Source organism: Vidua macroura, chromosome 31 (assembly GCF_024509145.1).
Source record: "Vidua macroura isolate BioBank_ID:100142 chromosome 31, ASM2450914v1, whole genome shotgun sequence".
Taxonomy (NCBI): domain Eukaryota; kingdom Metazoa; phylum Chordata; class Aves; order Passeriformes; family Viduidae; genus Vidua; species Vidua macroura.
Genome location: NC_071601.1, coordinates 60,793 through 86,988, shown reverse-complemented (window position 1 = coordinate 86,988; position 26,196 = coordinate 60,793). Strand labels below are relative to the sequence as shown.

At 42.4% G+C, this 26,196-nt stretch overlaps 1 protein-coding gene across 1 annotated transcript in view; it reads left to right on the top strand.

Annotated features, from left to right (window-relative positions):
- The window catches only part of PKHD1 (PKHD1 ciliary IPT domain containing fibrocystin/polyductin), a gene marked incomplete at its 3' end in the record, with an annotated part of 158,500 nt that overhangs the window by 72,141 nt on the left and 60,163 nt on the right, over window positions 1-26,196 (top strand). The window contains exons 35-36 of the mRNA XM_054001685.1: window positions 6,000-6,150; window positions 17,111-17,323. Of these exons, the coding sequence (XP_053857660.1) occupies window positions 6,000-6,150; window positions 17,111-17,323 (364 nt within the window). The remainder of the gene's footprint in view (window positions 1-5,999; window positions 6,151-17,110; window positions 17,324-26,196) is intronic.

Genomic DNA, 26,196 nt, shown 5'->3' with positions numbered 1-26,196 from the left:
TATTAAACTGAGGAGCTGTTAAGAGTTCACAGCCTGGAAAGTGAGCTCCCTGCATCCATCACTGAAATTAAAGTGTTTTCAAATGTGGTGTGGAGTCCTGGGTGTGTGGCGTGGGGAAATCTGCGCTGCACTCCATCACTTGGAATGTTAACCTTGTCTCTCCGTGGTGACTGAGGACAGGAACACTTGCTCTCCGTACTTGCTGGTTAAATGGCAATCTGTCAGCACCAAGGAAAGGCTGCTCTCCTGGGTGTCAATCTCTGCTGTGTGGGCAGCATTCCAAACCTTGGTTCATTCGTGGATGTGCTCAGTGGGACAGGGGAAACTTCCTCCTGCTGAAGATTGCAGGAACCACACTGTGCTCCCTTTCCCATCAGCTGGGCCTGGGGGAAAGGATAAAACTGCCTGCTGGGGGTGGAGTTGGTGGGAAAACCCTCCTGCTTCCAGGTTTCTCCCTCTGGCCATGTCACAGGTAACCCTCAGCTGGAACCCACAGCCTGGAATCATGGAATGGTTTGTGTTGGGAGTGACATCAGAGAACATATTCTTTCAAAACCCCTGCCATGGGCAGGGACACCTTCCACTATCCCAGGTTGCTCCAAGTGGAAATGTGCTTGCCACACTCCAAGCCCCTTCCAGCCTGGCCTTGGACACTTCCAGGGATGGGGCAGCCACAGCTTCTCTGGGCAACCTCTGTCAGGGCCTCACAGTAAAGAATTTATCGTTAAAATCTAGGGAAGAAGGGAGAATAGTGAGCACAGCAGGAAGCAGGGTCTGTGTTTAACGACATCACTGCTTCTTGGTTTTAAAATTTATTTTCTGATGAGAGGATGAAAGCTCTTTGTGCCTGTAAATGTTACTGTAGTCCTTTTTTGGGACTGTACTCTAAACAAACCCATTTAACTCAAGAAATTGTAAAGTTATCCCAAAGTATGATCAAATTATCTATTCTGTATCTAAACAGGAGTTTCTCAACCCTTTAAAGCCCAAACCTTGCATTTTGGTATCCTTCCTGTTTGTGATTTTTTTACCAGCCTGGGTGGGAATGCAAGTTTTTCATTGTTATTTATTCAGTTGTTGCAGTCACTGCTGCTGTTTCTGAGCCCTGGTAGTCACAGGCACAAGCTGACAAACTGATCCTGGGATGTGTCCCCAAAGGCTGACAGAAAGGCAACCCCAACCTGGCTGACAGCAGCAGCTAAAAAACATAAAATGGAAAGAAATCTGCCTGGAAAATGAAAAAAAGAAGGTGTAGTAGGCAGGAAAGGGGGTTAAGGTGCTGAATTACAAAGAGATTGTATGTCTTTTATTGTATGTTACAAAAATGTTATTTTACTTTTACATAATTCATTAATTATTTTGAAGATATGATTGGGAAGGAAAAATTAACCCGTGTTATAACAAGCTGTGGGCCTGGTACACAAAGTTTGGGCTTGATATGAGTTGTGCATAGAATCCCAGAATATTCTGAGCTGGAAAGGACCCTCAAGGATCACTGAGTACAACTCCTGGCCCTCACAAGACACCCCAAAAATCCCATCATGTGCCTGAGAGCTTTGTCTAAATGCTTCTGAGCTCCATCTGCCTTGGGGCTCTGATCTGGGGAGCCTCTTCCAGTGCCCAAATTCCCTCTGGGTAAAAAAACCTTTCCCTAGCAAATAAAATTTCCTGTGTGCATGACACATTCCAAATGGATGTCAGAGCTGGAAAGCAGTTGCAGGATTCTATTCAATGAATTTTCAGGTCAGATCCCTTCCCAGCTCCTTCTGTTCTTTGGTGCCCCAGGTAGAATAACTGGGGTTTCTCAGGGATTCCCAATGGAAGTGATTTCCCACCCACAGGAGGTTTCTGCCCATATTTTGCAGGTTTGCCTCCCTGCTGGGTTAATGCTGTCTGCTGTGCTGGATTGAACATGTGAAATGTTGCCAGAGTGGATGGATGTGTGATGTGAGGGCACATACTGCAACAGTTTGGGGGATGATTTTACGTGTTCAGTTCAGGTTATAATTGTTTATTTAACTCACTACATTGTATAAAACATACAGCCAGAAGAGACTCATGTCCCAGTTTATCTACTGATTGTCACAAACCCTGCAGGATTGCAGCATCTTTGTTGTTTTGCTTCTCCTGTTAAACCTCGTTGAAATTGGCCACGTTCAAATGTGAGCTGTGACAGTGACACAGATGGCTGCAGAGATGTTGTGGTCTCATAAGCTCCGTTTCCTCCAAATCATCTTTCCAACTCTGGTACACACTGAAGCCAGAGTGTGGAGCTGCCACCCCACTGCAGCAGCTGCTGCCAGCCAGCTTCAGCTTCACAGCTCAGGGTTTGTTTTATGCCAGCTCCTCTTTCTCCCATACTGAATTTCCAGCTCCCTGCCATTTTTCCTGAAGCTGGAAAAAGCACAGGAGGAAAATGCCCAGCACCAGTGGCTGACACACAGCTTTCCTTTGCTCTGCAGGTTCCTTCTGGTTCATTCAACAAGCCCACGTGAGGTGGGCACTCAGCCACAACCCTGGCACCTGCAGCTGCTGCTGCTCTTCAGGCTGACTGAGAAGTATTTCAATTAAACACCAGAGGTCAAATACAGGGTGCCAGGCAGGGGAAAAAATAGAAAAAGAAAGAGTTTTGTTTGTCTGAAAAAAAAAAATATTGAGAAGGATGTTGTGATTCTGTCACCAGCCCTGCTTAATGAGAGATGTGCAATTAATTTGTGTATTAGTTGGTGTTATTTTTCCATGGGTTGCTCAAGTGGAATTGGATATAAACATCACCAGCTTTCTGCAAAGGATGTTAAGAATTCTGTTGCAGCTGGAGATTGCACTGTGTTTTTCTCCCAGAAATCAGGGAGGATAATCACATGGGATTCACAAAGTTGAGGAAAACTGTTCTGGTGGTTCAGGGCAGGTGTCTGTTTCACAAAACCTGCATTAGACCACACCCTCTCTCTCAAAGATCTTAAGGAGGTGCTCTTTCATCTTAGGGAAGGGTGCAGGACTGCAAGAGAAGAGTCACCAAACAAAATTGTTTGATGTCTTTCCTCAATCCCTACAGAGCTGCCTTCCTTCTAACCCCCCTCTGTGCTCTGGTAATTTAAAGTGTGTTCCTTGAACAAACCCCCTTTTCTCCTCCTAAAACAGATTCTTTGGATTTATTGTCTCTGTGATAATGCAAGGATAGTACAAGTGATTATAAACAGCTCTTGGTCTTGTGTTATTTAGCCGATGTTAATCTCTTTAATTTTACTTATAAAGAAGAAAAAGTGATTTTACAGTATTTTACAAATATTGATTTTACAACTCAGAAATGACTTGAAAGACACACAGGCAGGTGATGCACATGACAGTGGACTAAGCCAGGCATTTTCTCACTGGAAACTTTCAGGTATGGACTGGGTGGAAAAATAGAGAATTGTATGACCTTGATTAACTCATTTTCTTCCCCTGTAAGGGTGGGGAGGCTCTGGCACAGGTTGCCCAGAGAAGTTGTGGCTGCCCCATCCCTGGAAGTGTCCAAGGCCAGGCTGGATGGGGCTTGGAGCAATTTGGGATAGTGGAAAGTGTCCCTGCCCATGGCAGGGGGTGTAACGAGGTGATTCTTCAAGTCCCTTCCAACCCAAACCATTCTGTGATTCTGTGATTCCACTGTCATGTATGAACACTGAGATTTTTGTGCCAGATGGTGTTGGGAGAACTTAACAGATTCTTAACAGATAAGAGGTGACAGCACAAACCAATCAAGTTCAAACACTGACATTAGGTAGAGAGAAGCTTAGATGACTTAAATGAAGAACTAGAGTGTTTCCTAGTTAGAAATCCCTAGTTGCCATCTTAAAAGAAAAAAAAAAGTCAAATTCAGAAGAAGAATTCTCAGCTCTTGCAGGGCTTCTATCAACAGCTGAGTAAGTGCTAGCAAGAAGGTCTGGTGCATTCCTTGCAGCCTTCCTTGCCCATGAGAGTTAGTTGGAAGACTCTGAGTGATTTCAGAGGGTCAGAGCAATGTCAGAGTGACTTAAAGGCATTCAGCAAACCTTCTCAACCAAATGTTCCTGTGGATCCCACCATTTCCCAGCTGTCCCCTCCAGTGTTGTGCTGGTGGCATTGGCAGCATTTGTGCCAGACAGGAATTTATTGAATTTGTAATTTTATGCTACAATTTTATGCTGTCTCCTCCTCTGAGATAAAAAAGAAGTTTAATTAGCTGATTTTCAGTGGATCTGTTGTATATTTTATGCAATCTGCTTCATAGTATTGTCAATGAAGAGTAATTCACAGCTTCTCTGGAAAGATAATGGGTAAAGGCATCTATCCTTTCAGCTGGAAATTTGTCCTAAATCTCTGAACTATAAAACTAATGAAAATTTAACTTGTCCTGCTACACTTAGCAACTATGCAATAATTTTACTTTGGTAATGATGAAGTGGTTCACTCCCTCTGACACCAGAGTTTGAACTCCCAAGAATTTTTTACTGCCTTGTGTGTTAATGCACTCCCAGGCTTTACTCTGAACTGAATCAAGTGAATTCCCTTTATAGAGAAATCAGAGAATGGATTGTGGAAAATCCCAGCATCCAGCCAGGCTAGATATCAGCCAGTTGTATCTTTTAGCCTGGGAACCATCACTCATTCCCTGGTGTAAATTATTAGAGTGACAGAGTGGTTTGGGTCAGAAAGACCTTAAAGCTCATCTGAAGGTCCATGAGCAGGGACACTTTCCTCTGGACCAGGTTGCTCAGGGACAGCATTGTGGGAAATATTCTATAAAACATCAGCACATGAAAATAAACCTGAAAACAGCACAGTAAAAGAGAATAACGATCATAACACCCCCATTATTGATTCACCCCAACTGCAGCTCCCAAGCAAAAGCTTTAATGCACTCGATGTGCTCCATTTGAAAATGGAGTAACTCTGTTTTGCTTTTGTCTTGTGGTTATTCTTTCCACTGCTGTTTTGGATTAGCACAGCCCAGTGAGGACCACAAATATTTCTACGTCTGGTTTGCCCCCACCACTGCCTCAGATGAGTTGAGGATGTTCTTGCTGGTTCACATATGAGACCAAATAATATGTTTTGGATGTCTATGTCCACACTTGTGCACACGTGCCCAGACAAAAATATTCACACCTTCTTTAAGAAATTCACCATCAGGGCCTAAACAACCTGGTCTAGTGGGAGGTGTCACTGCCCATGGCAGGGGGACTGGAAGGAAATGACTTTCAGGTATTTACAACCCAAAAAATTCTGTGATTCTATAAAACCTTCACTGCAAAGTGCATGCTTGAAGTTTAGAGGTGAGGAGCAACCTTTAAACTTAGGAATCATTTTACAATTGCATGGCATGAGTCAATCTATTAGCAGTTTTCAAGTTATTCAGGGCTTTATTTGGAACTGCTCTGCTCACCCTCTAAGCAGAGGCAATAACAACACTGGATAAGCTGAGAAAACTAAAAAGGTATTTTGAGAGGAGGAATGTCTGTCTAAATGAGGATGAGCGGCAGAAAAAAAAACCAAAACAACCCCCCCCCCCCCCAAAAAAAAAAAAGAAACCAAAAAACCCAAAAACCTCTAAAGCACAATACTGCCCATCCAGCAGGATGTTTTAATTCTAAGCTCTTCAGGCTATTTGATGACATTGCCAGGAAACAACAGTGCAGTTCTGCTTCTCGGGAGGCAGAGAGAGACACACACCAGGAAACCTGTTGTCGGTCCTGGAGCAAATCCCTCGTTTCCCAGACCAGAACGAGAAAGGAGCAACCCCCAAATTCTGGCAGGCATTCCTGAAGGGCCAAGCACCTCTCCAGTGCCAATATCCATCTATTCCTTTGCCTTACACAGGGTCCCTCTGGAAGTTATCTTGCCCAGAGCACGGCAGAGGAGATGCCAATGCCACGCTGGACGCGGCTTTGGCCTCTCCTCCACTGTTCTCCGAGCAAACTGGCTTCTTGGAAGATGGGAAGGGGGGAGCTTTGAACTTCTCTGGATCTTTCTCCTTCCAGCTTGCCCTCCAGTTCTGTGGCCGGTGGGACGAGGACTCCAGCTGGCCTGCTGGCCACCAGCCGCGAGATGGCGATAACGTCACGATAGAAGGCGGCCGGACCCTGCTCTTGGGGACCACCACGAATGTCCTCAACCTGCTGCAACTCAGAGGTCTGCAGGAGGGGGGTTCGGTGCTCTTCCTCCTCCCGGGATGGGGTTTTTCATGGCCCTGGGCTCTCCTTCCATTCCCCAGCTCCAGCATCAGAGGAGATGATTGTGAGGCTGAGCCTGCCCTCGGTTGATGCAAGGGGGCGGTGATGGGGGACAGGGCAAGAATTTAAACATTCTGTGTGCAGAAGGAATTGTTTATGCTGCTTGAGCATAATGACAATATCAGCAAAAAGGCCTTCCCCCCCCCCCCCCCCCCCCCCGTTTTTTTTTTATTTCCCCAGTCTACCAAAATTGCTGCTGTCCTGAGCAGTGTTCAGTGATAATGGCACTGCTGATAACAGAAATCTGCTCTGTTCTGTTTGGCATCTTTGAGGCAGGTGTGTCACAAACACCTTTACAAAATTATTAACATTATAGAATTGTGGGTCACAACTATCAAATGCAATAAATAATCCCAAATCCTAGAACCCAGCTGGTGGGCAGTAAGTAGATAACTGAGCACAGTTATGGTGGGAAACCCTGGATTTGCTGGGTTTATGTACCTGTACATAGACCCAGAATAAGAATGAGACAGGCATATCTCAGAGAGTGTCAAAGTAAGAGTTTAAAGGACTTGTAATTCCATGCCAGAAATCTTTCCCCCTGGAAGTTAGATCCTGGTTGTGGAAACTGCTGTACACATGACTGGTATTATGGGAATGAGTTGTGCTGGTGAAATTGCTTGTTCAAAGTTAAGCCTCTGCTGAAATAGAGCTGAAAAAATGAAAGCAGGAGTTTTTATATGTTTAAAGACCAGGATCATTACTGGTAAAATTGCTTTTATTCTAAAATTATACTAAAGGTACTAGTTTTTTGTGGAGATGATGGTGAAAGTCATGCATTTGACAATTATATTTTATTTTAAATTTGAATGATAATTTGATAAAGAAAAAAGTTTGCAAGTTTATCCCTATCATGAGAACATTTTCAAAACTGATTGAACTTGCTCAGTCTAGGCTTAGATGTTTTCAAGAATTGCTACATCACTCCCATTTAAAAGCAAAATTAAAAATCAACTGAGATTTCAAGATTAAAAAAAGGTGAAACACTTTGGTACAATCCTTTTCCCCAGTGAAATTTCTAAATCTGTGACTCAAGATTATTCTTAACATCATTGTGATTATGCCATACTTTAGAGGAGACAGGTCAGAACACCAGATTTCTTTTGGCTCCAAATCTGGATGAAGATTTTGGGGCTCAGTCACTGACTTTGTGAAGAATTGGGACGAAATATTAGAGCAGAAACCCTCTGAGCTTTGGACCTATTCAAAGGCTCATTTGATCTATGAGTCAGCCCTCATGAAGCTACTGGAGCTCTGATTGAATTTAATGAAGTCTGGAGTAGTATCTTTATGGCTTTGGCTCATCTGACATTCAAATCATTCCTCTTCTTTATCGTCTTTTCCAAGAAGCCTGGTTTATAAAGTCAATTCAGTTAGAAAAGCAGCATTAGAATATTCTAGATGCAATTATTTTCTCCATTGTTACATGCCAAACAGAGGAATAAAACATTTTAGAATTATAACCTGCAGGATTTTTTTTGTCTGAGCTTTGTGAAGTTGCCTGTTGCATCCACTGCCACTACCATAAGTTCTCTGGCTGTGTAGCCTTGGTTAGATTTGGAATCAAGACATGATGAGATCTACTCTGAAATGAGGCTGAGATTTATCTTTCCTTACTTTCCCTTTTTTAAGCTGTCCAGCTCAGGGGAGTTGTTTAGGCTCCTGTATTGATAGAAAAACACATCAACAAAGACCTGTTCATCCTAGGAATTATAGACACCCATCTCAAACTGAACCACAGGTGATCCCTCAGAGCAGCAACTACCAACCCCATGAGCACATCAAATAATCAACCACTTTCCCCAGGTGCAAGATGGGCATGGCAGTAAACCCCTAACCCCTAAGGTAGGTGTCAATATGTGCTTCGATTAAAACATCCCATTCCTATTTTACCTGAAGAGCTTTTCTTAGCTGGAGCTGGAGAAAGGGATTAAATTGTAGTTCTGCTCCCTTTGGCTTTCATGACTCAGCATCAGGCTGGCTGTGCACTCTTAAGCTGAAAATACAAGGTTTTGTGGATGGAAAAATATGTAACATTTTACTGCTGCTACACTGCCCATTTTCTGGTGCTGTATCCAGCAAATCCAACACATGTTTACAGGCCCATTTCTTGAAATTCCCCTCTTTTTAAGACACCATGAGGACTTTGAATACTGGCCCTGTGTTGTCCCCTTTTGATGATTTTAACATTGCAGGAATTATTTAAAGAGTGTTAGTACAAGAACATCAACTTAACCTGCAGCCTTAAACTGACCCTTCTTTGGCCATATTAACATATAGCCCCAAATATATAGAGGTTCTGGGAATGACCAGACTGTCTGGGCAGAAGATCTGGACATCAAAACAATAGAAAAATAGGATTAGGCAGCTGGATTCTTCTCACTGCCACGAGGGCTCAGCAGTTTCTCCCTCCTCCTCAACAAGCAGAGCATGGATATCGAGAGTGGAAAGTTTAATAGTCAGGCTGTGAAACAGCTCAGACAAAACTGATTGGGAAAGAGATACAAGATAGACAGACTGTAGATAATTCTGTATGTTCAGCAGATTGCAGTTATTTTTGTAATCCCAGCATCACAAGCATGGAAATATTTATGATAACCTAGGACAGATGGAAATTTCCTTTGCACAGGGTTTACACTGGAGGAACTTTGCATTTGATGGGTTGATACCTCAGACATGTGTTATTGCCTTTGTCTGAAATTATAGTGGTCTAGGGAGGTCTGGAGAAAAAAAAAAAAGAAGCTGTCTGGTCTTTCAGGAGTCCCTTGGAGATGAATTCTGGGGTGACACTCCCAGTTACACTGCAGTGGAATTGAAGATCCCCAACTGGGCAGTTGCTCTTGCAAAGGCAGTTTTGAAGTGGCCACTCTTGCAGGCATAAGGGAGAAGATTGCTTTGATCCTTGTACTGGAAAAGACTCATTTTCACTTAAAGAATCATTTAGGTTGAAAAAGACCTCAAAGATCATGGAGTCCAACCTTTGACCAAATACCACCATGTCAACTAGACCAGAGCACTGAGTGCCACATGCAGTTTTTCTTTGATTCTCTGATTTTGTGAATATTTTGAATTTCTTGTAATCCATGCTTTGATCAGACTTTGGCCAGAATGGATCCTGTGAGTAAATCCAGGAGTGGGGAAAACAAAGATATTGATTTTGCTTGTCTTTTCCTCCTCTTTGATGCTATTAGCAACAAGCATCAAATATTCACTGATACACCAAATTCAGTAGTTGTCAAATAAACTGTGCTTCAGTCGCTGCTGAGAAAGATTGGGTTTTAATTCATTGAAAGAAGGAAAAAGTGTTTCCCTCTGTTTTCTTCTATGGCATCAACCAATCCATAAACTCATTTTTAAATCCCTTGTGAGTTGGCACAGTTGGAATCTGCTCCTGTCATGGTGTTTTCCGTGCCCTTTTGAGCAATCCATTTGGGATAAGCATTGTGATCCTTTTTTTTTTTCTTTTTTTTTTTTTTTTTTTTTAGGGAGTTTCCAGTTCATATTTTCTTTTTTTAATCAGGCAGAGACGTTACAATTAAAATACCATAAAAGTGATTCTGGCAGTATTGCAATAAGCATGTGTTTTAATTAAAGAAAGAACATGGGATGTACAAATAGTACCAGCTAATGGGAAATTTCATCCAATGTATTTTTTAATTGAGATTTAAAAGGAAGAAAAGTCAGCTCTATTTCTCTCTGTCACTGTGTGATATTTTCCTACATTGTTACGGTGAGCCTTCAATAATTAGTCTCAGAGCTTTAGAATCCTTTCTGTTTTCATGAAAAACTGTGAAAGGCATCAGTTCTTTATTTTTAAGTACATTTTTCTGCAGGGATTCAGTGTTATCCAGTAGAGTGCAACTCACAGAAGTAGGCATTCCTGGAGGAAGGTTTTTAAGGCCCTGAATCAGTGCAGTTTAAGTTGTGGGTCTTTTCAGGTCCTCCTCCAGCTGCAAACCCTGGTTCAAGTTTGGGTGTGAACTGCAGGTTTCCTTTGCCATCATGTTTCATATGGGCTTACTGCATGGACATTGGCCTCCCAGGACTCCCACTTGCCAATTAAATTGATTTGCTGCAACTTCAGCAGCTCTTGAGACTCCTGTGGGATGTTTCACAGTGAGCAGATCTGTGGAAGATAATCCTGGCCAAGGAACTGAACACAGCTTTGGCAGAGACTGAGCAGAAACCCTGGGCAGCACCATCTCGTTCCTCTCATCACTGTCATGGAAAGAGGGAATCACAGAACCACAGAATGGTTTGGGGTGGAATGGACCCTAAATCTCATCCCATCCCACCCCCTGCCATGGGCAAGGACAGACACCTTCCATTACCCCAGGCTGCTCCAAGCCCCGTCCAGCCTGGCCTTGGACACTTCCAGGGATCCAGGGGCAGCCACAGCTTCTCTGGGCAGCCTGTGCCAGGGCCTCACCACCCTTACAGGGAAGAACTTCCAAATGTGCACTGAATTAATGTCTGTCACCTGGGGACTTGAAATGACAGCCCAAGGACCTTTATTTTCATCACACCTCTCTGGGTGGTGTTTACCTGATGCCTTCACAAGGCTCACTTGGAAGTTTCTCAATTAGATCCCAGATGACGTCAGATGTGCTAGAAGACACCCTGGAGTGTCTACACCTCTTCCCCACCAAGTCATCTCTCCTCTTCCCAACCCATCCAGGTGTTGTTAAGTATCTCAGAGGCCCCTTAAGAGCTGAAGAAATAGAAAGATTTCTTTGAAGGAGGTACATCTATGGCAGCATCTTCTGGGATGCTGATTGGAATTGCCTTTTACTTGTCTCCTGAGCTCTAAGGGAAGAGCCTGATCAGTTTCCAAGGGAGCACGTGCCATCTGAACAGATGGCTGTGAGCACAGCAAGCCAAAAAACAAAGGCTTGTCAGGCTGGGGAAATGAATTCTGTCTGAGAGTAGTGAAGCAGCTGCTGATTCCTCTCCCAGGGATGGATTAAGGCGTCCATCCAACAAAATGCTGGAATACAAGCTTAACTTTTGAGTGTATTAGTGATGTCCTGATGGAAATACACAGGCATTTGAATTCAGAACTAATCTGGGATCTGTACCTGTGTGCTATGAATATGGAGGAACATTTTGAGGGAGGTGCAGGATGAATTTTGGACTCTTGGTTTGAGCAGCTTTTTGGACAGGGCCAGTATAACAAAATTCCCCTTTGCATCTTGTTCAGCCATAGTCCCAGCTGCAAACAACTTTCGTGGTTCATTGGAATGTCCTGTGAGCATGTCAAGAGGGTGCAGGTGACAGATCCATGAAATAATTAATTGTATTTTCTAAATCTCATGAACTTTGTATTTTTCTTTCTGTGTGAAGCAAGATTTTGGTTGCTTTGGGTTTTTTTTCCCTTGCTTGGAGGCCCTACCAGGGAGACCCTTGGAGCAGAAGAATGAGCAGTAAGGGGGCTGCCAGCACACTACATCCTTGTAGTTACACAGATCAATAAAGCTATTCCAGCTCTGGCAGTGGTATCCTGCTGTTTGCCACTCAGGGATGCTGGCCAGGAGTAGAACTTCTGGTCCCAACCCTGTCTCATGGAGAATTCTGTGGCTTTGTCATGAAACACCAAGTGAGAGGAGCTGGTAAGAGCAAGCTGAAGGCTGTGGGGCTGAGTTATTCCTGGTCATGGAGCAACCAGAGCAGTTCTCCCCTGCACTGTGATGGGAAGAGGTAGTCCAGGTGAAGGGCTAAGATTTCAGTCTGTAAATCCCCTTCCATGTTGAGGAAGTTCCCTGCTAGATGAAGGTTATGACACAGCAGTGATATGTAAGACCATTTTGTTGATACTCTTCTACCACTTGATTATTAAAAAAAGATGTATTGAGACTATCCAGCACTCTTCTTGTAGTTTGCTGGCTTTAACACTGTATTCAGCCTTACATAAAGAAGTAGAATTAAATAAAATATGAAGCAGAACTGAATAGCTGAAGTTGAACTAAATATAAATATGTTACTTTTATCCCAGATCCCTAATGAGCCATTCATTAGGAAAAATATTGTATATTGACAGTGAATGCAAAGTGTGGTCTCAAAAATGTCTCCATGCAAAAGGTGTACTTTGGAATGGGGACTTTGCTTCCCTCCAATTTCAGAAAATCTCTAAACCATTCTATGTCACAACCTAAATGAAAAATAGTAACATTGCTTTTATTTATGATAAGAATATCAGGTTTAGAATTTTTCTTTATTTAAAATGAGGTTTTTGAAGAGGAATATAAAATGCTTTGTCTGCAAGTGTGGATCTTCTTGACAGAGGCAAGGAGAAACTCCCCACACCAGTCTGCCCAATCTTCTACTTTTTTTTTTTTTTTTTTTTTTTTTTAATTTTTTGTTTCGTTTTTGTTTTTGCTTTTTTTTTTTTTTTTTTTTTTTTTTTTAGCAGAAGTGCACAATGCAGGCTCTTTTCATAGTTAATGTTTTGGATACCTGGGCTACGGCATTGCATGAGTGAGTCCAGGACACGAGACAGAGAGAATTGTTAATACATTCCCTTTCCAAATCCTTTATTTTTGAGCATGTCCTCCACCATTTCCCAGGGACTTCAGGAGGTAAATCTCTTTTCACAAAATGAGTAGTGTTGTAATTAATTATTTTTTCAGCAGATTAAACCTCCCACCTTATTATTAGGATTGTTTTCTTTAATATATCTTTTTTTTTTTTAATTATTTGTTCTGGCTGCTTCTCCCCTCCTGTGGGACATATGGAGTTGCCTTGTTGTTTTTATTCTTTCTTTTCCTCCTCTTTTTCCCCCCTTTAGTAAAGACAGATAAAGAAAGATTTCTTTTCTGTTTGTGCAGAGGTGGAGGCTAATTGCTGGGTTAATTGAGAAGAATGGTGCTTCTGATGTTCTCACAAAGTATCAAATAGCCTCAACATATTTCTCCCCTCTCTCCCTCACTCCACCTAAAGAGACCCATTGAATTTACACATTACTGTACAGAAGTGATTATGGGCTTAATTGTATTTATTTTGCTTGGTGGGGAGGCCATCATAACAGTGGTTGATTGATTTTTATAAAATCACCCTCAAGGTCATGTGTAGGACTTTGCTTTCCTGTGCAGCCATAACAAACAATTTGAGGGTCACAGCCAAAGGCTCCGTTGAGCAATATTCCTGCTTTCTGCTCTCAGAGAAGGGGTCAAGTGCAATAAAAGAAGGAAGCATAACTTTTATTTTCTTTTTAAAAAAAGGAGAAGACAACCTTGTAAAGCAGCAGCTGTATATTTATTCTGACCCAACAGAAACCACAGAGGTGTAGAGGGACAATATGCAATTTTTGGACAGAAGAATCTGTATGTTTGGCCATAGTTTGTTTTACACATTGACTTGATAAATGGTTAAATGAGTCCTTCCTAGTGTTTTCTTTTCTGTTCTGCAGTGCTGCTCTTCTTTTATCCTCAGCAGCTGAACTTTACTTTTCCACTGTATTTTCTCCCAAAGACCGAGCACCATTTGGATTTGTCCTGGCAGGTTTTCAGAAGCTTTGCAAAGATCCAGGGGACAACAGCACTGTGGAGTGACCATGAGTGTAGCTGATCTGCCCCTTTTCCAGGGTTAAATTTTGTGTCTGACTGATGCTTCTAAGGGAAAGCAAAAGAGTCACATACAGCAAATCCCACAGTCATAGAATGGTTTGGTTGGAAGGAACCTTAAAAACCATCTTGTTCCAACCTCCCTGCTGTGGACAGGAAAGCTTAAATGAGACCAGGTTGCTTAAAGCCTCTTCCAAGCTGGCCTTCAACACCTCCAGGGACAGGGCAGCCACAGCTTCTCTGGGCAACCTGTTCTAATTCTTCACCACTCTCACAGGGAAGAATTTCTTCCTAAAATAAGGGCTTCTGGTGTTCAAGTTGCACCAGAGGAGGTTTAAATTGGATATCAGGAAGAATTTCTTTACTGGAAAGGAGGGCCAGGAATGTAACAGACTTCTCAGGGCAGTGGTTGACTCAGCATCCCTGGAAGTGTTCAAAAAATGCGTGGACCTGATGCTTGGAGACATGGTTTAGTGGTGGATTTGGCAGTGCTGAGTTAATGGTTGGACTCTGTGATCTTAGAGGTCTTTCCCAGCCTCAGTAACTCTGATTTCCCTCTGGAAGGGTCAAACTTGCATGCCAGGTGTGCACAGCTCCTGCTGGAATTCCTGCTGCTGCTGGGATGAGGTGGGACTATTGCTCCTACTTGCACCCAGAGCAGTTAGCAGCATCCAAGCTTCTCAGACACTCAGAAATCCACAAAAGATATGGAAAATCTTTGATCAGCAGCTTGAAAATTTTGAATGGGCAATATGTGACTGAAACTTGGGAAATCTTTTTTGAGACAGAATTGTGATTTTGCAATTGAAGGATAGGACAACAGTCTACCAGCCCTCCTGGTTCAGTGATACAGCATGGCAGCAATTAAAATACTCATTAAAAATTGTATGAAGAGAAGTGGAAACAGAAATGACTGTATTTGACTGAGAATAGAGCATAGGAAGTCAATAAAGACCTTAGGGAAGATGCCTTTTTTAATGTTAGGAGTGAAATAAATCACAGTGATTTACAGTTCCATTTATAGATTGTGGTGATAAAATTATTAACACTGTTGCTATAAAGCAAAAGTATTTAATAAATATTTCTGTTCTCAGTATGGGAAGAAACAGGATGGTAAATTATATCATTAGAGGAAGATGGACCAGCAGTCCATTTATTGCCAAATAATGCTAATAGAATGAAAGCATTAAATATTCTTTCAGAATGCTCATTCTTTAAATTGACAGGTCCAGTCTCATTCAAGAGCTTTAAAACTGCTGCTGGAGTCAGATATCTGGTGTTGTTTTACACGAAACAAGCTGAAATTTGTTCTGGTTCTTCACAATCCATGCGGTGTAATTTGCAAAGACTCTATATAAAGGCTCAATACTAATACATTTGTACATAGAAAAGTACATAGGGAAAGAGACAATTTACACATAGGAGAGTTGGTGTTTTTGAGAGCAAACCTGTGGTTCCCAGTGGTTATAAGCAAGAAAATGTGAGATTTATCTCTTTCTTCTATTAGGCATATTCTGTAAAAAATTATGTGAAAAATTGGAAAGCAATGAAATCTGAAAAGAAAATATTTAATGGGTAGTCCCTATTCAAATACTATTTTTTATAAGCCTAAGAAATGAGGACTAAGTCATAAGACTTTCTTATAAGCTCAAGAAATCATTGAAACAAGGAAAGCCTCTCCATGTGAGAACAAAAAAAGCGAATCAGGATAAGCAGAATATGAGCAATGGTCAAGATAGTACTTAATCTGTTTTTTATATTAGAATTTCTCTCTCTTTTTTTTTTTTTTTCCTTTAGTCTAAATACTGCAATTAACGCAAATGTCTGATCTCCCTTTTTCTTGCTAAGATTTGGCAGTGTTATCATGAAATCATGGAATGGGAATGGTTTGGGTTGGAAGGGATCGTAAAGATCATCTGATCATCTGGTTCCACCCCCTGCCACCGGCACAGACACTTTCCACTATCCCAGGTTGTTCCAAGCCCCATCCAGCTTGGTCTTTAGCACTTCCAGAGTTGGGCAGCCACAGCTTCTCTGGGCAACCTGGGCCAGGGCCTCCCCACTCTTACAGGGAAGAATTTGTGAGGCAGGAGAGCCAACTGGGTGGTAGACAGAGAGATCACCATTAAAAACTGCTTCCACCAGCAGCAAACTGGCTGTGTGATGAGCTGGTACAGTTACCAGCTACTTCACACAAAGGGAGCAGGGTAGGCCCTTTATAAGAGGTGTGAAGCTTCCAGACTTTGGGAATTTCCCTACTCTTTCCTGGGAAGCGTGGCTTGACCTAGGAAGGCACATCCCATGTGCAGTGTGACAAAATGAATGAGGGTCCACATCCATTGTACAGAAAGTGACAGCGTCCTTCACAGGAGAGGAAATACAAAATAGATAATGGAATGAACCATCCTGAGGTGACAGACTGTGATTTTCAGCTCATGAGAGGCAAGAACAAAGGAGGCACTTGACAGAGCTGAAGAGCTTGAGTCATATAAAATGGGATGGAAATGGTTTTTCATGCACTATGCATTTAACCCACAGAATTCATTGCTTCAAGAAGTTATTGAGACCAAATATCACAAAGATTCCAAAGACCAGTTCTTTATTACTGGCAAATCTTATCCAATTATACTAATAGTCAGTAGGAGGAAAATGTTGGCAAGGAGTTGAAACCTTATGCTTTGAGGTGAAGCTAACCTCTAATTAGGGATTAAATGAGGTTTTTATGGGATGGGGAGATCAACCCACATCCAGCTAAGATGGAGATGTGTTTTGAACTGTATTTGAAAGCATCTGGTTTTGAACAGCAGCTGGAAGAGTTTGCAGGATTAAATCAACCACTGATCTAAACAAGTTGCTAGTTCTTACGTTCCAAAGCAGTTTTCCTCTCCACTCTGCCAGTCACAAGTAGTTTGTAATCTAAAAAGTAACATAATACAAATTAAGCAGGAATATCCCTTTTCAACATTTAGTGACTTAGTTGGTTAAAACTGGGTTTTTCCAAACACAGCTTCCTTTAACTGTGGTTAGAGAGTCTGCCCAGGCTGACTGGCCTTACTCAAGCCTAGAAATCCAGGTTGTTGTAGAATTAAAAAATGGACTGGATTAATTGGGTCTTTAAAGGGTTGATAAATCCATAGGGAGAAATAAAGAGCAAGGTGGAAATTTCACAGAATGCAATAACATTTTAGCCTTTAATTTTGCTACAAACCCCTTTGTTTACCTACCTCTTACAGTTCCTTTGACTGTGAGAGAATGACTGACTGAATATATGATTGCATTTTGTTCTTCTCTTGTCTTCAGGTGGAAAACTCCTGTTTACTGGACCAGGGCCTGTAGAACTGCATGCTCATTACATCCTGGTGTCTGATGGAGGAGAGCTCCAGGTGGGATCCCCTGAGGCCCCTTTCCATCACAAAGCACACATCTATCTCTACGGAAGCCTCCACTCTCCACCATTATTTCCATATGGAGTCAAATTCCTGGCAGTGAGGAATGGGACCCTTTCCATTCATGGTGAGTACATTTCTTTTGTTGTCAAAAGCAAAGGATAAATGAATAACAGAAAACAAAACAAAGAAAACACACACACACAAAAAAAAGGTTTTGGAAGAAAAATAAATTGACAAAACTTAGGTCATGATTCTCATGGAATCATAGGATGGGTTGTGTTGGAACACCATCTTGTTCCAACAGCCATTCCCTGGGCAGGGACACCTCCCACTAGCCCAGACTGCTCTAAGCCCCATCCAGCTTGGCCTTGGACACTTCCAGGGATCCAGGGGCAGCCACAGCTTCTCTGGGCAACCTGTGCCAGGGCCTCTCCACCCTCACAGAGAACAATTCCTTCCCAAATTCCCATCTAACCCTGTCCTCTGGCAGTGGAAGCCATTCTCTGTGTCCTGTCCCTCCACCCCATGTCCCAAGTCCCTCTCCAGCTCTCCTGGAGCCCCTTTAGGCTCTGGAAGGGGCTCTGAGGTCTCCCTGGATCCTTCTCTTCTCCAGGGGAACACCCCCAGCTCTCCCAGCCTGTCTCCAGAGCAGAGGGGCTCCAGCCCTCAGAACATCTTCATGGCCCCTTCTGGACCCATTCCAGCAACCCTACCCCATTCTTATATTGTGGCATAGGAGAATTTAGATATGGAGCTTGTCTTGAAGTCTATGAAATATGGGTATAAAATGGCCATTTCTTGCTGCCGGAGTTTGGACATGGAATTCAAGTCCAAACTCGATTCAGAACACTGGTGCACATTTCTCTTCTTCTCTACTGGGCTATTTTTAAAAGCTCTATGTCTCATAGAGGAGGAGAAAAAAAAAAAAAGAAAAAGAAAAACCATCTGACTGTCTCATCTCCCTTCCTCCTGTTCGTGTGCGCCAACCTTCCTGTTGGTGGGAGTTCATACCCTCCAGCAGGTCTTGAACTTCCACCCTGTGCCCTACAGGAGGAAATGTTGCTGTCTGAGCACAGAAACACGTGGCTTTTGGACAAAAATGATGTCAGGCACCAAGGGTACCATTGAAACACAGGCAAGGAGTGAGTTGGGCCTCTGTGCCCTCATCCTGCCAGCTCACAGGAGCTGAGCAAGGCTGGGAGAGGTTGGGTTTGGAGGGGAGTCAGTGAACAGATGCTTTTCTGAATCAGGAGAGATGATCAGGGGCTGAGGAAGGAGCTCCTGGCAGGGACAGGAGAGGTGGAGCTGCACCTCAGCACCATGTCAGGTGCTCTTGACCCCTTCATTGAGACACAGCAAGGCTCAATTATTTACTGCCTGTAAAAGGCTTCAATAACTTCAGTGAAGTGGCTTTGCAGAGCGTTTCTACCCCATTTCCTGGAGGGTCTCTGTGAAGGAGGGCTATTAGAGCATCTTGGCTGAATTGACTGTCTGTTACTGGCCATTGAGTTTCACACAGTTATCCCAGCCCTGAGCTCAGTAATTCCTGACAGATTAAAGCTTGCCTTCCAGAAAGGTTTGGTCTTTGAGGACGTCAAGGGAGACAAAAACCAGCGTTTTCCTTAGAGGCTTTTTCCAGGGGATTAATTTGGTTAATCATCCATTTTTTCTTTCTTTTTAAAGAAAAGTATTGAGATTTGAATTTGCCTCATAGCAGCTTTTGCTGCTTCACTTTCTTTGTCTTCTGCCACTTTAAAATATCCTTCTATTCTTGGTTTGACCCCTGTAAGCCAGGATTTTGTCCTTAGATTGTCAGCACTTTACAGCATGAGCCTTCACTTTTCCATGCTTTTTGTTTTCTAGCAAAAAAGCCAGTAGCAACTCTTGGCAGCTGTGCCTCCTGTGCTGCTTCTGCCTTCCATTCCAAGCCTGTATCAACTCTGCCTTGGTGACTCCATCACCCAGCTGAAGACAAAAACTGAAGACAAACAGGGCAAAGCACATTTTGCAGTCTTACCTTGAAAATGTGATGGAGAGAAGTAAACCCAGGCTTCCACATCAGTACCTTTGAGTCTTTTCTCAATGATAATTTATCCATTTAACTCAGTGCCATAGTTCTCAGGAAAATGAGGATGAGGTCTGCAATCCAAGTATTGCCTGGATGGAGATATAGAAAGTCAAAAGTGGCTTGACCCTTAGTGGAAAAAACTCTTGGTTTCAATTTTTCATAAATTATTGGATTATTGAAAGGCTTGTATGTTAAGGGATGTTAAAGACTATCTAGTCCACCCCCATTCCATGGGCAGGGATGCCTTCCACTCTCCCAGGTTGCTCAGGGTCCCATCCAAACTGTCCTTGGACACTTCCAGGGATCCATGGCAGCCACAGCTTCTCTGGGCAACCTGTGCCAGGGCCTCACCACCCTCACAGAGAAGAAATTCTTCCCAATATCCCATCTAAGTCTGCCCTCTGTAAGTTTGAAACCATTCCCTGGTCCTGTCCCTCCAGGCCCTTGTCCCAAGTCCTCTCCAGCTCTCCTGGAGCCCTTTTAGGCACTGGAAAGGGCTCTGAGGTCTCCCTGATCCTTCTCTTCTTCAGGCTGAACAATGTCAACTCTTATTCTATTATTATTATTCAAAACCAATTCATATTCAAGAAATCATAACAATTTCTTATTCAACAGATCCAGAGTAGCTATGAAGTCTTTTTTTAAGCTCTGCAGCACACACAGCCCCAGTGCATGGCTGCAATTATTGTTCATTCAAACCATGTAATCTGCAATTTAACATAGAAGCAGTAGAAGCCTGCTAGAAAACATGACAGAAAGTAGTGGGGTTTTTTACTGGGCTAATATTGCTTACACAGAAAAAAAAAAAAAATCTGCTGTTCTGTCTTCAATTTAGCATCAGTCTGGTGGTCTGTGGTATAGAACAAATTGTGGAGCATGACAGCCCCTTTCATATATATATATATATATATGTGAAAGAGGCTGACATGCTCTGCAATACACATTTGTGAGATACATTTATATACATGAATATATATGTTATCTCAGATCAAAATCATTAAATAAGCAGGTTTCCAAATTCTTGGCTGTCTTGGCAAAGACAGGACCAAGCACATTTTGATTCCTTTCCTCTTTCAGGCTGGGAACATTGGCGGATGCTCTGCAGCTCTGGTTGAGTTCAGATTGTTTAGTAAGCGCTGTCAGCTCCTCACTTTGATATGTTAATATGACTAAGGGTTTCCCACAATTCCCTCATGAGTGGCAGTCCTTTGCTCTGGTAGTTGTAGCAGACTGGGAAATTTCACTGTTGCCTTTGGCTTTAGCCAACTCCCCTGCCAGTCAGAGCGTGCCACCCATAAACTGCCTGTCAATCACCCGTCACTTTGAGAGGGGGTTTCAGCCAGCCGGGGCAACTCGACTTTTTGACAATGTAATTATGGCCCTTGCATCCGCAGTAGGGGCCTGAGCAGGGCTGAGAGAGTTTTATTGATTGTTCAGAAGGGAAATTTATCACTGTCTCCAGCTCCATTCGCGCTCTATTCCCTGAGAAACTCTCCTGACAAGCTTCAGGAGAGAAGTTCAGCGTGGTGGCCTTGGCTGTTCTTGTGCCTTTGTCCTTCCCAGGGAAACTGGAGACACCAGTGGATGCCGAGTGGGGGGAGGAACTGGGTGCAGAGTGGAGATGCTGCATCAAAGCAAAGAACACCCACCCTGTCCTTGTGGCAGCCTGATTGTGTGGTCCTAATGCTCTTATCACAGAATCCCAGAATGGTTTGGGTTGGAAGAGGCCTTAAAGATCATCCAGTCCCACCCCCTGCCATGGCCAGGGACATCTTCCACTACCTCAGGTTGCTCCAAACCCTGTCCAACCTGGCCTTGGACACTTCCAAAGGGATCCAGGTTCAGCCACAGCTTCTCTGGGCAACCTGTGCCAGGGCCTCACTACCCTCACAGGGAGGAATTTCTTCCCAATATCCCATCTAAACCCACCCTCCTTCATCTTAAGACCATTTATTCTTGTCCTGTCCTTCCAGGCCCTTGTTTAAAGTCCCTCTCCAGCTCCCCTGGAGCCCCTTTAGGCACTGGGAGGGGCTCTGAGGTCTCCCTAGAACCTTCTGTTCTCAAGGCTGAACACCCCCAGCTCTCCCAGCCTGCCTCCAGAGCAGAGATATTGCCACATACTGAAATATTTTAATTTTTTTTTTATTATTTATTTTCAGGAGTCCTGTGTAGGTGACCTTGTTATTCCATTGTGTCCCCATGAAACAGATTATGACTCTTTCCAAAAAAAGACCAGCATTCCTTTGTCAGGCATTTATCGAAAACTTTGTGTCAACACTCTGCTGGGAAAGAATATGAGCTGTGAGCAACCTATTCTAGTGGAAAGTGTTCCTCCCATGGCAGGAGTTGGAACTGGATGATCTTTAAGGTCTCTTCCAACACAAAACCTTCTGTGATCCTGTGGTTCCATGAGCCTTTTCCCTGAATTTTGACTAATATGTATCCCCTCAGTTAGATGAAAGATGTTAACACTTCAGATTAAAAGCATGCTGCATTCACCTTGTCCAAACTATGAAAGGTGTGTGGTAAAGAAAAAACAATGTCCTGAGAGTTTTGGTTTAATAACTTACTTATTTATAATCAGGATAATTTAAACAGAGTTGTCAGTAGTCATTTCAGTGCTCTAAAATCATGGCCAGTCCTACTGCAAAGAATGTTCCTGCATTTGCAATGGAGAAAATTGCATTTTGACTTCTATCCCAGATTTCTCTGTAGCCAAAGCAATCTGATACTTTTTCAGGGTTAGCTCAGGAAAAAAAAAAAAAAAGTATTTTTTATCAGTTAAACCAATTATTAATTTTAATTGCTTTTAATCAATAATAAAACACAAAATATTTGTGAGCTGTTCACTGTGCTCTACAAAGCCTGTGCATTCCTCCAGAGATCAAACATTTAATCAAATGCCTCTTGCTCTGCCTCCATTAGGCAGTGTTATGTATCTGTGCTGAGATTGAGATTAAGAGATCACAGACAACATGAGAGAATTTGTTCTGCTTTACTCATGTATTAAAAAGAAAAGCTTCCCAGGGGAAAAAAATAAGGGAAAAAAATCTGTAGCAGGGGGATTCAAGATAAGGTGCAGAGATCTGTTAGAGAAAAGATTTTTTTTTTTACTCCACTGAAATGCATCTATTCAGTAAATGTTATTTTTCACTACCTAAACTTCCTGATTTCCTGAGCTTGCTTCCATAGGCTGGTTTTCCTTAGGTGCCAGCTATTCGGTGTGGGGGTTGCAGGAGTCTTTTTTCCTCCTGTGACAATGTTTTTCCTTTCCAAGACCTTGACTTTAACATGATGCATTAAAGCAGATGGCTCTGGAACAGAAGGCTGAGCTGCCTTGAATCCCCTCGTGTTCACCAGGGGTAAGAAACCGCACTTAGGCACTTCCCATGGAGTAGCTAATGTACAATGACTTGTGCCTTCACTTTCTTATTCACAAATATAAGATGACCATTAGATTTTAAAGACCTAGCAGATGGGAAAAAAAAAAAAAAGAGAGTTGGGTTCAGGACAAGCTGCTGTGTCTTTCACAGTTTGCCCTTCTTTCTAACAGAAATGCATCTATTATCTTTGATTTAAGCTTAAATCAGTTGATTTGTGTTTTGGTGCTGATCTTACTGAGAAAAACATGATGCAAAGGGGACAGAGAGATGGAAACTAATATATATTATATAATAATGATAAGTATAATATAGGTAGTAAAGATATTAATGCAATATAATACAATACACACTATATACTGGAAGAGAATAGAATAAAATAGGATAGAATAGAATATATAAATAGACCATAGCTAATATACCTATATATAATTACCTTGTGATTCCTGACAGGGTGCAGGTCTGTGGGTTGTTACAAATGTGGAGGCATATTATATATTAAATAATTTCCTCCTTCAAACTTTCAAATATAACATCAAAATATTGCTTCCAATTCTGGACAAAACCCAGGTTATTGGCTGGAGGAAGAGAACACCCAGCAGCAAATTCAGAGTTACTTTCCACCCTAGACAGGAGGAAGGCTGAGAAGTTTGGGCTTCCTGGGTAGGTGGTGGAGGTGTTCAAGAAAAAACTGGACGTGGCACTGGATGTGGCACTCAGTGCTCCTTTTTAGTTGACAAAGCAGGGATTGGTCACAAGTTGGACTCAGCCTCTCAGGTCTTTTTCAACCTGAGTTATTCTGTGATTCTGTGGAGTTTGGCAAATTGAGGGGCCTAGACCAAGCCCTGGCATTCCCCAGAGCTGCAGGCTGAGCCAGGCAGGGACCCTCCCTTTGGGCTCACCCTCACTTTTCCTGGTGCTGAATTCTCCTCCATCACGTTTTGGAGACACAGGAAGCTGATCTTAGCCTGGCAATGGTTGTGCTGCCCCACATTCCCCCTCCTGCAGGGAGATATGCCCTGTCTCACTCCACAGCAGCATGGGAGATGGACTGGCAATCACACAAAGTGTCACCAGCTGTCTGCAGCTCCCTGCAGGATCCACTGTCTTTGGCTGCCACGGCTGGAGCTCTTTGTTTCTGGTCTAAAGACCTTTTCCTCTGTAGCATCTTTACTTGTGAGCTCGTTCTAGGCGTGGAGCATGGATTTTCATTGATGCAGTGGCATTACAGGAATATCTTTCCCCTTGTTTTCAGGACTGATGTGACTTAGCAAAGTGACTGGGGGATCTCTGATTAAAGGGAATGCTTGGAAATTTGTGCATTTATGGGAAAGCATGAAGGGAAGGTACATTTTTTGCAATGTAAATTGTCAGAAAAGGACAACATTGAGAGTTTCTATAGATTTGTTTAATCACAAAGCCCTTCCCATCCTCAGTAAGATCCTAGAATGATGAAATGTGTTGGAAGGGTCCTTAAACTCATTTCATTCCAAACCCTGGCCATGGCAGGGACATTTTCCACTAGACCAGGCTGCTCCAAGCTCCATCCAACCTCACCTTGAACTTCCAAAAGAACATGATAATCCTTGCTTTCTCCAGGATGCTGTTGAAAGATAGTCAGATGGAAATGCTTAAAGTGAAAACTGCAGTTTGATGGACAGGAAACATTCAGCAGGACTAGGTTACTTTCAAGGATGTCTCCCAGTGGAGAGCATAAAAGTTATTCAGTTTGTCCTCTTGTCCAGATGATGTCAGATTTTTTTATTTTTGCTCACTGAGAGAAGATTCAGGATCAGGTTGGACGGGGCTCTGAGCAACCTGATCCAGCTGGTGCTCCTGTTCCTTCAACAGGAGGAGGGGAGCTGGACTAGATGACCTTTAAAGGTCCCCTCCAACCCAAACCATTCTCTGACTCTGATTCCAAACTATGATTTCAGCCCACCTAAAATACCCAGTGTTGTCCTGCTGCAGCTTCTTGTCAAAGAGCTGATAAACTCTTGGGTGTCCTAAGGGTTAATGAGCAGTTATAAATCAGAATTCCATCACCTTGGGATGGGAATGAAAAGCTCAGCAGTGGCTGTGGCAGGGAAGCTGCTCTGCATCTCCCCAGGAGCTGCCCACACACAGCAGTGAGTCCTGCAGGACTGCACAGGGATGGGAAGGCAGCTCCCAGTTCCAGGCAGAGATGTCTCTGTCTCTCTAAGATGTGCAGCAGGTGAAAAAAAACCAAAAAAACCAAAACCCTAACAAACTACTCTCATTGCAAAATAAGCTAAAAACATACAAATTCTTATGGAATATACCTAGGACTGGAATTAACAGAGAGCAAAAATAGCTAGAAACATTCAAGTCCAGAGGGTTGACAGCTCACAGTTCAAGCAAATGTTTTTTTTAACACATTTGAAAAGATAGGAAAGCAGCTTTCATTCTTCTTTTTTGATTCCCTTTTTGGCATTCTTTATGCCCAGTGACTGGACTAGTCACTGCAAGAGCTGAGGTAGCTGTGACACTTAAAAAAATTATAAAATCCAGGTTCATAAAATATTGTTTCCTAGTCCTTAATTAGGGATCTGTCACTCAAAGATCCATTTGTCCATAGACAGCTGGAGCAGCACATCTATGTGCTATCCTGACTAAAGAGGCTTTTTGGAAAAGATTTTCTATTCCTTTTAACTTGAAGAATTTAATCCATTATTATTTTTATGGTTTGTTTTATTAGGTGAAGCAACAGCAGCAAAATGTATTCGTTGTAGATCTAAAGATATATTTTTAAAAACTCATCTTTTTCCTGAAGCACCAGTTTCTAATGGCAGTACTGCCAGTTATCACTTCGACATTTGAAAATTTTAGGAATAGCCAAGCTAAGTTTGATTAGGAAGTGCATTTTGGGTCAGGAAAAGGGAACAATAATAAGGGATTATGACAATGGAGAGGAAGCTACATTCCTAAGATAGTCTGACCCCAGAAATGCTGCAGTAAAGTGAGTTGTATTTTATTACCAGAGACAATCATAGAGTCATAGAATGGTTTGGGCTGGAAAAGACCTTAAAGGTCTTCTTGTTTCAACTCCCTGCCATAGGTGAGAGGTTTTTATATTCTTAAAAAAAAAACAAAACAAAAAAACCAGTTATAGTCCACTGAATTATATTATTAACTTCTCTTGAAAAGTTCTATTTTTTTTTTTTTTTTTTGTGAGAGTAGGAAAACAGTTTTTTTTTTCACTTTGTTCCTGGAAACTTAAAGCTCCTATTCCCATTTACACTAAAGATTTACAGTATAGCTACAACAGATTGACAAATTATCTGCAGTGTAATTTGTACATTCCCAGTAAGTAGATTTTGTGTCTGAGCCCTGCAGTTCTTGTAAATTCCTTTTGTGGAATAAAAGGATCTCATTACCTCAACTTTAAAATGCCAATAAACAGTGTGAAGGTGTAAAAGAGCTTTATAGTTTGTCAACACCCTAAGCAGCTTTGTGTTCACAACTGAGTTAATTAATTTCTGGTAAATAGAATCAAAAATGAGGTGCAGCAGGGTCCTGGGTGTCAGA